We start from the raw sequence: 9,447 nt of genomic DNA on the forward strand, positions 1-9,447 counted from the left end.
GGGCAACCGACTCGGGGTCGGATTGCTGGATCAAGGGGCAACCGACTCGGGGTCGGACTGCGGAGCCGAAGATATCTGACCCGAGGTCGGATTGCTGGATCAAGGGGCAGCCGACTCGGGGTCGGACTGCGGAGCCGAAGATATCCGACCCGAGGTCGGATTGCTGGATCAAGGGGCAGCCGACTCGGGGTCGGACTGCGGAGCCGAAGATATCCGACCCGAGGTCGGATTGCTGGATCAAGGGGCAGCCGTAGTCTTTCTGAGCGCGCGTGCCGGTCAAGTGGGGCATGGTGGCTAAGTTCCCCCATAACAGATGCAAATGAAGAAATAAATGATGAAGAAATGAATGGTGCAGTGCAAAATCATGAGGATACAATGAATGAGGATCAGATGAATGATGAACTTAGAATTGATCCAAGACAGAGCAATGGCCGAGAACCAACCCTTAAAGCCCCGTTGATGCAAATGGAAAAGTGATTGTTAGGTGCAAAAGAGGAATGTATGAAAATATCACTTTCTTATATCACTAATTTGAATTTATGTGTTTGTTGCATTTAAAGTATTTAATTTATTTTCTAATGAATATTTTTTAAATTGCAGGTTTCTTGATTATGAGGTCAGTCACAAAGCTGTTGCTATCATGCGCCAATTTTTCAATGGTCCGTGGTTGTCATGGAGGGAGGTCCCTACACATGCTAAAGTTGGAATGTGGAACAAATTTGAGGTGATGTAATTAATTTATATTTCTTATCATTAACTTTTGCCCTTAGCAAATAGTAAGTCTGATTACTTGCGATCTATATATTGTTAGGAGATACACACAATTCTTCCAGGACAATTGCATCATGTGCATCAAGTTTGGAACAAGCATTGTCAGCGACGATTGACAACCTCATTAGGGAGGGTCAGAAGCCAAAAGCTTCTGGAAGCAAAAGGAGATTTAAATAAAGCCCGTGATAAACCCCCTAATTGGATCTCTAGAGAAAATTGGAATAAGCTAATTGATATTTGGATCTCCCCAAAATGGAAGAAGAAATCAGAAGCCAACAAAAATAATAGAAACACCATGAAGAATGGTAGCATCTCTAAACACTGTGGAGGATCAATCACATTTGTCAATCATGACGAACGATTGGTACATATCTTTATTCAATTAGATTTCTATAATAATTTTTATATTATTGTTCAATCATCTTAAATTAGCCCATTATATGTTAACGAATTTTTTCTTTTCTCTTTTGTAGAAATTAAAGTTACGTAGGGAGCCAACAATAGTTGAATCTTTTAATCGGACGCATAAGACAAAGCAAGGCATGGGAGGATATGTAGATAAGAGAAGTGAAGCTGTCATGGTAAGTATAATTTTTTTATGATTCATAAATATTATTGAGCTTGCTCATGTTTATCTCTTGTTTGATCCACCATAATGTTTTTCTCTTCTTTTAAATCAACTGGCAGGCAAAGTATTCAGCTGAATACTCCAAAAATATGGTGATGCCTCCACCTCAGATGGCTCCTCCACGTGATTATGACTTGTGGTTTGAGGCAACTGGTGTCCCAACTCATGGCCATGTCTATGGCTTTAGTCCCCTAGAGGATCTCACTGGAATTATTGGGCAATCATCATCTGCTTCCGACCTCTAACAGGTCAAGCTCCAGAGCGTGTAGCACTCATGAAGACCTTCTACGTATTCTTGAGCAGGAAAAGAAAAAATGGCAAGAGGAGGTTCTTCAAAAGATGAGAGAAGAGATTGGCTTTGGACCAAGGCATGCAGATCGGGGGAGTAATGGTGATTCTGGTTCTGCTGATCATGCTTCATTATAATTGTTTTTGCCTTAGATGATAGGTCTTTGCATTCCTAGGAGGAATGAAATCTCTGTTGATCTTTATGACATATTTTTAGACTTGATTTTGATGGATTCAGGACATGTTGATGCCAATTTTTGGAATGACATTTAAAATGACTTTTGCGTAATGTTGAATGCCTTTGCTATTAATGATATTACTATTATTATTATTATGAGCCAATCAATGTACCAAATGTACCAGGTTATTAGATTGTGATCGGTGACCAAATTTTGGTTACTAAATTGTTTACCAAGTATTGTGACGAGCAGTCATAAACTTAGTGACAGGATTTTGGTCAATAAAAATTGATTTTGCTCAGCGCGTTTGTAACCAATTAGTGACCGGTAAACTTATCACTAGGTCAGTGACGGGATTAATGACAAATGTAGTGACAAAATGTGTGACCATGGTCTGTGACGACTAAATCTGTCACTAAAGGTTGTGACAGATTAGTGACCAAACTTGTGACCGCATTCTGTGACAAAATCAGTGACCAAGTTACCTTCGTCACTAACTCCGCAACTGGATTAGTGACGGGAGAATACAGTAATTTCTTAAATATTTAATTCTTAAATTTGTAACTGGCTTAGTGACGGCGGTTCTGTCACGGAGGTTAGTGACGGGAATCGCTGGCCGGGTCACATTGGAAGAATTTAGTGGACGCGTGTTTTTGTAACCAAGTCAGTGACGGGAGCTCCGGTCACAAATTCCATATTAGTACCGGAAACACGGTATAGTGACGGGAATCTCCGTCACTATACGCGTGTTTTCTGGTAGTGCGGAAAACTTCTGGTAACTTATAATTACAATTGTAAGATTGTAAATTAGTGTTTTAGTTATACCGTCTGCACCCAAAGGGGGAAAAGACGAGTTTCAATGCACTATGAATCCTAAGGCACGAAATTTTTTTTACTAAAATATTTTTTTAAAAAAATGATTTCTGAAATTTTGATACCTATAAAAATACTTTCTGCCATATCTTGATTGAGCATAGAAAAGTGGCACATACCATTGTTTATATTTTGGTTGAGCATTTACTTTTTTAGTATAAAAAAAGGAATTATCAATGAATTTTGATAGCTTAAGAATAATTTTGAAAAAAAAAAATCAATTCTTAATCAGATAAAAAAAGTAGCTTTTCTATGTTCCCCATAAATTTTTTTTCTTCTATAAAACATAAAAGTCTTATTTTCATAAAAATATTACTTTTTTTTTGAAAACTTTTAATTAATAAAAATATTTTTTTATTTTTTTGTTGACCACACTTTTTTTTCCCGCAAACCAATCAGATCCCATTAATATTAATATGAGATTTGTAGTTTCAGAAAAAAGTACATACCAAATAGTAAAATATGATAATATTGCAGTACGTCCCGACACACCCCAACCTTAGTTAGCAGTGCCATTCCAAGCTACACGTGCTGAACCAGCAGCTGACTTTCTCTCATGATGTCCATGGACGTCAATTCACTGTAAGCTTGGTGCCAAAATCTTTTAGATGAAGCTGAAAGTAGATGGTGGCTTTGCCGCACCTAATCATGAAGAAAGCTCTAGCTTACTCCACTAAACGGTCCGTTGCATAGCTCAGATCTAAGACTTTTCCCATAACCATTACCAATATCATTCAATCTTGACAAGTACCCTAAAAGCATTCATTAAAGGGGCCCCAAATCTTCATCAATGCCCATCCATCGGTGCTAAAGTCACACCATCACATTGATTTCTTTAGACTTCCTAAAAGAACTCCAATATAAGTTTATCCTCCAAACAAGTGATAATATATATATAGAGAGAGAGAGAGAGAGAGAGCGCGCGCGCGCTAAACTTAGCTACATTTAAATGGATATTTATTCAGATTTTGACCATATCTGAGATTCGATGATTGGATGGTTCCACATCAATGATCATGGATCAGAACTGTTGGATTATAATCTACTACTTCTAAACTACTTATATTGATTCTAAAATTATATTAATTTAGAATCCCCGATCTATATATAAATAATTAAATAGTATATATATAAAATTATATCTATTTAATTATCTAATTTTTTAACTATTTGATGCATAGATTAGAAGTATCGAAATCGACACATGATTTTTATAGCATGTAATCAATTTAGGAAATAGCTATACCACATTCAATGATTCAGATTATTCGATACAGCATTCCTTATTGTACGATTTAGATTGAATGGCTTAGATCTGGAATAGAGATCCACTCCGAGTGAAAGCCCAAATTTACCGTCCTACTCGCTCTCTCTTAATATATATAATTGACAATTTAACAAAGCCAAAAGATTAGGAAATATTAGCAGAGACATGAGAACTTCACGTGCTTTGTAGTGGGTCCCACCGGGAGTGACTTAGATGAGTTAAGAGCGCGGGAAAGATGAGATGAGATGCCTTGCTCCGTACGGGAGCTCCGTGAGCTGTATCGGTCGGACGTATTGAGCCAATCTGATGCCCTTGTCTGCTCCCATAGTTTTCATGTGCGTGTGTGCGACCGTATTATGGTATGCCCGGGGGCGGTGTACCCCACACGGGAAACGTCCGCTCGTCCGAGCAAAAGAAGAAAAGCCGACCCTGTTTGAGCCTGAACAGTGAACAGTTTCGGGGAGACAACCATATGTTAATCACGTGACCCACTCACGCGTCCCTATCGACCGCTCTTGCGATCACCAATCTGTGGGGCCCACCGACATGTTTCCCGTCGTAGGATCCCCGATATAATCGACTTTAGGTGTACTCGCAAGGAAGCAAGATTTTATTCTTTTTATCAAGAAAAGTTAAAATGAGAGAGACACGGAACTCTGTCTACTTTACCACGGTAAAAAGAAAGGAACGAAAGAATCAGAGTCGTTCTGCTAGCCCTCACGCCTCCACCGCTAATAACATTGCCTGAATTTGTCTTTTTTTTTTGAAGGGTAACTTAGCCGAATTTGTCATTAAGACTTTCCTAACCATTAGCAGCAAGTTAGGTGTTTAACTCAAGAGAGCTAATAAGTGCAATTTAACCAGTATAAGAGAGGATTTGGGTTGTATCTTTGGCACGAAAAAATGATTCACCTTCTTTCATCATCTAAACTGTTGAATCACGTAATAGCTACTTTCAAATGTGTTGCAGACAGATGGAAAAAAAATTAGAAAGTTTTGTGATTTATACTTGGTACGGATCTAGCGATTAACACCGGTGAAAGAAGATAGGCGAAAGATGCAATCCGAACCCTAAAAGAGAGGTGAGAATAAGTAGATAGCTTTGTATGTGCTACTTGCTCCATCTAGATCACACGACTCCATCGTTATCAAGAAGGCGAGGTACAAACATTACGCGGCAGACGAAAAATGCCAATTGTTCAGCTAGATCATAGATGCGTGGAATTTGCATGAATAAATGGCTGTGGGCACTGGATTTCCACAGTGGCTTGCTCGGCACTAAAATGTCATTTATGTCGAGAGAAATAATAAAAGAGAGCACAGTTGCCGCACTACAGGGGTTTTTCTGTAGCCCAAGTCCACATCCTACACAGTATGTCACCTAACCTGAATTAGTTAAAAATGACATACAAGCAAGACATACTAATATTTTTTTTTTGCTAAATATGTAATGCATATAAAATGAACATAAAAAAAATATATTTTAAAATATTTTAGACAACTCCCTCTCCCTTCTCACCCATAGAATAACTTTGAAATAAATTAGCTACGTAGGAAGCCACTCAGATAAAAAAATTTTGACCAAAGATACACACCGGTTACTTACAGTCAAATATAATAATATTTTATCCAATATCCAAGAGATAAAGTGCCGTCTTGATTTAGTTCCCAAGGTTGGAAGATGCTTCGTTGTAATCCATGATAGTCTTTAGTTTGCCCCATAACACATTTCAGAAGCCGGAATCCATGATTGCTCATTTCCAGTGCACAAACACGAGAGAGAGAGAGAGAGAGAGAGTATCAATTTAGCTCTGAAACTATAAGGTTTTTACAAATAAATAGATTACATTAGAATTTTTTATTTATAACTTGCGCATAAACAAGATCCTCGAAGACCCTCCAAAGGTCTTTATACAGAGAGAGTTAGCCGTAGTCTTAGGCTAAAGATAAATATCGTCTCTCCAGACTCGCATGCATGTGTAAGGCAAATGCATGCATGACACTCATAATCACATCACCCGAAAGAAATATATCAAAAAAAGTTAAAAAGATAAATATCGGTATAGAGGCTATAAGGAGAATGAAAGTTTTGAAGGAACATCGGAAGGCCTCTGGACTGGGAGAGTTCGTTCTTTTTTTTTTCAGTACCTAGCTTGAATGCCTCCTCTTTTTCTCATGGTCCTAAAGGACCCACCACCTCTCCTTTTTCATTCAACGATCAATGCTGCCTTTGATTTCAATAACCTGCACGCCTCCACAAACCAGAACATCTCTCTCATACTTTCACCCCCACACAGAATGGCAGATCCCCCACCCTTGGGAATCTGCACTCTAGTGCCATCATGGCTTATATAAATAGGAAAGCCCCACTAATGAAATAACTTTAGATGCAAAACAAAGAATAAAATCATCACCCACCAAGCCTAACTCCTGGACAGAACCAATACACTAACTAGACACTCTGTTAAACCAACCAACCGAACTCCTCCGAAAAATACTGAGGAATCTGCAAACCCAACAAGAAGAATTATCTACTAGCTATAATATTCTTATGGTCCCCCTTTCTTGTCCTCTTCTCATCATTTTATTTCTCACGAGCCCTTCTTGTCATCACCCACTCCATAGGAAATTGTTGTCCAGCTTCCTCCTTTTATTGGGTGGGGAAGAAGAGGAAGAGGAGACTCCTGAACCCACGCTAAGTGGGGTTGTTACTCTGAGCTGCGAGAGGATCATCGGAGGCTTTCTCTGCTTGTGATCGATAGCAACTCGATGCATTAGTTTGGCAGCAACTAGCTATTGTCTCCTATAACAAGAATTAAAAGACAAGCAAAACACTCTTATACTCAAAACTAATGCCTTCTTCTGGCTCTTCATAACGAATTATAGCTGGACAAAAAAAAAAAAAAAAAAATTCTTCATTACCTCGGTCAGTCCAATGCACCATATGCTGCACTTCCAGGATTAACAAGAGCCAAAACCTGAGTCTCATCAGCAGCACAAATATGGCAGCTGCAGCTATTGACGATGGGCAGTGATTCAGGAAGGTCAATATCTGCGACACCATATAGTTCAAGCTTCGATGTGAAGAATATAGTTGTTATATTTTGTTATAATTAATATAATAATGATTTGATAGCTATTGAGTGATTATATAAACTTAAACATTCCATGATCATTGCTAAAATTATTGTGAGTAGCACGTGAAACCAAATATCTTGCGTGCGTTCCAGTGGGATCAACCTGTACGCAAAGAAATCAATAAATGTAAAAGGTGTCACAGATCGAAGCCTCCAGTTAATGCAGTGAGGACAAGAAGCTCCATTCGGCATATCGTTCGAGGCTCGAAGATGAACCTTGCACCCTCAACCTATGGAATTAACATAATTTATGGCTTAATATATTTTTCACTGAGAATTAAAGCATGCGTCTTGGTACAGCTAGGAAATGATAACTAGGGGTGGTGAGCGAGATACCTGAAGGTCTAAGAGGGATGGAACCAGAGTTTCCTCCATCTTTGCAGCCAGGGAGAGGCAAGCCACTGATAAGAGTTGCAATGCCCATCCATTTGACTGTTGGAAAAGTAGAACCATCAAGAAATCCCACATAAATCCCCCAATATAATTTGATAATATAAACTGACTGTGAAAATAGATTATTGAAAAGATTGTTGTAATTGCAATGCAACAGGGACTCCAAAGTCACATGCATCCACTATAACTGGTTGTGGCTCTTTTCAAACAGGCCACTACTCGACAAGTAGCGCATTAATCTAACTTGGTTAACGCTGGAATCACGTCACTTGCATACCATGCCAACATTCTAATCCGAGTCTAAACGTTGTTTACATGTAAACTAGAATCATTAACTATTGTTCATGACGAGACATTGGGGATGCAAACTTTGTCCGTTTCCTTTACTGCCAGCTAATTCCCAGAGTTGATTTGTCCAAGTAACAGTCCCAAGATGATTAAGCTGGTCAATGGGCAGCCATGGAAGCCATTATTTAGGCCTTCTCTATGCAAAAACTAAAAACTAAGGGTTGTAAAACATAAATAGTGAGAGGTTTAATGATCTTAAAACCAACTTTTTGCAGGGCTCTTGCTTCAAAGAAAGTAACAAAGCCACGATAGCCTACACAAAATCAGCATGCGTCCATCCGATTTTGAGAAGAGGGAGAAGAATGGATGGCAGCAACCTCAGCTTACCGGCAATCGGTGAGAGGAGAGAAACCGATCCATGTAGTTAACGGCAAGATACGCCGTTAGTGGACGGAAACGGTAGTACCCGTGCACCTGAAACAATAATTAAAATTAATTAAAATACCCAAAAAAATGATGCTCAAGATAGCAAGACGCAGTAGTGAATTTCTATGATGCGCCGGGAGTGGAGAGGAGGACCTTAAGGATCCAGGTGACGGACTCTTGGCGAGCGAAGGGGTCGAGCGAGCGGGACCGGAAGCGGTCCGGGTAGTCGACGCGGGGCGAGTAGTCGGCCTCCCCTCCTATGAACCCGGCGATGGACTCGTCCGAGTCCTCCGGGAACTCGGGCTCGGTGGAGCAATCCGGCGATTCATCGGCGAGCGCTCCGGCGTCCTCGCCGCACAGGAGGTCGCTGCACGAGCCCGAGTCATCGGAGAGGGGTAGCGGCATGGTCGTAGAAGACACGCCCTCATTGCCTTTCCATCACCGAAGAGCACCAGAACCCAGTCACTGTGACAGAGAGAGAGAGAGAGAGAGAGAGAGAGGTGGAGAACAGATGGGAGGGGAGGATGGTGGAGGGTATGAGGGTGTGAGTGAGACTTGGCACAAGCTTTCAAGGACGGTGTGTATATAATAATAAACAATGGAGAGAAGAAAAGGAAGGGTGATGGTTTTGTCGTTCTTTTTGTCTTTTGGTTAATTCTTTGATTTCTATTTCAGCATTAATCTGATCTTGTTTATTTTCTTGTGCAATTTGCTTTAATTTTTTTGTTTATAATAGTTTAATTTGGTGTGTTTGGAAAAGTATGGATGTTTTTATTATGTTGTAGGTAAATGTGTAGGGTTGGTGGACGTACCAAACCCTTCTCGTAGACTTTTAATCGTACTCTATCCAGTGTCATCTAAATACCTGAACTTAGTCAATCCTTTCATTAAACAGCTACAAAAGCATTTAATCTCGATCCGATGCTGTTACGGGTTCGGTAATAACAGACTGGGTTGGACACTTTTTGACATCGTTTTCTTTTTTAAGCCATTTAATCTGTCGATCTACAATGGGTCTTGGGTTAAACGTTGTGCTTAAAATTGATACTTGAATCTGAAGACTGACTCCAGCAATCTGGATGGAATTTTTTATTTCAGATAAATTCGAATACCATATTTAAAGCATCTTAAATCAGCCCAAACATCAGGGAAGATGGCCAAAAATAGCAACGGATGGCCAAAAATAGAATGAGTTCT

The 9,447-nt window shown here is 39.7% G+C and overlaps 2 protein-coding genes across 2 annotated transcripts; one reads left to right on the plus strand and one right to left on the minus strand.

Moving 5' to 3' along the window:
* Positions 1 to 518: 518 nt before the first annotated feature.
* On the plus strand, positions 519 to 1,644 carry LOC120109075. The gene is made up of 4 exons (XM_039122810.1): positions 519 to 724; positions 812 to 1,135; positions 1,245 to 1,352; positions 1,459 to 1,644. The coding sequence occupies exons 1-4, from the start codon at positions 641 to 643 to the stop codon at positions 1,642 to 1,644; spliced, it is 702 nt and encodes a 233-aa protein (XP_038978738.1). The 5' UTR covers positions 519 to 640.
* A 4,141-nt stretch (positions 1,645 to 5,785) lies between these two features.
* On the minus strand, positions 5,786 to 8,815 carry LOC103719168 (cyclin-D2-1-like). Its single transcript, XM_039122807.1, has 5 exons — positions 8,404 to 8,815; positions 8,212 to 8,298; positions 7,480 to 7,575; positions 6,929 to 7,373; positions 5,786 to 6,809 (listed from the first exon to the last, which is right to left on the minus strand). Exons 1-4 carry the CDS (start codon positions 8,653 to 8,655, stop codon positions 7,281 to 7,283), a joined length of 528 nt encoding a protein of 175 aa, XP_038978735.1. The 5' UTR covers positions 8,656 to 8,815; the 3' UTR covers positions 5,786 to 6,809; positions 6,929 to 7,280.
* Between the last annotated feature and the right edge of the window lie 632 nt (positions 8,816 to 9,447).

Source organism: Phoenix dactylifera, unplaced genomic scaffold (genome assembly GCF_009389715.1).
Source record: "Phoenix dactylifera cultivar Barhee BC4 unplaced genomic scaffold, palm_55x_up_171113_PBpolish2nd_filt_p 001772F, whole genome shotgun sequence".
In the NCBI taxonomy this organism is placed as follows: domain Eukaryota; kingdom Viridiplantae; phylum Streptophyta; class Magnoliopsida; order Arecales; family Arecaceae; genus Phoenix; species Phoenix dactylifera.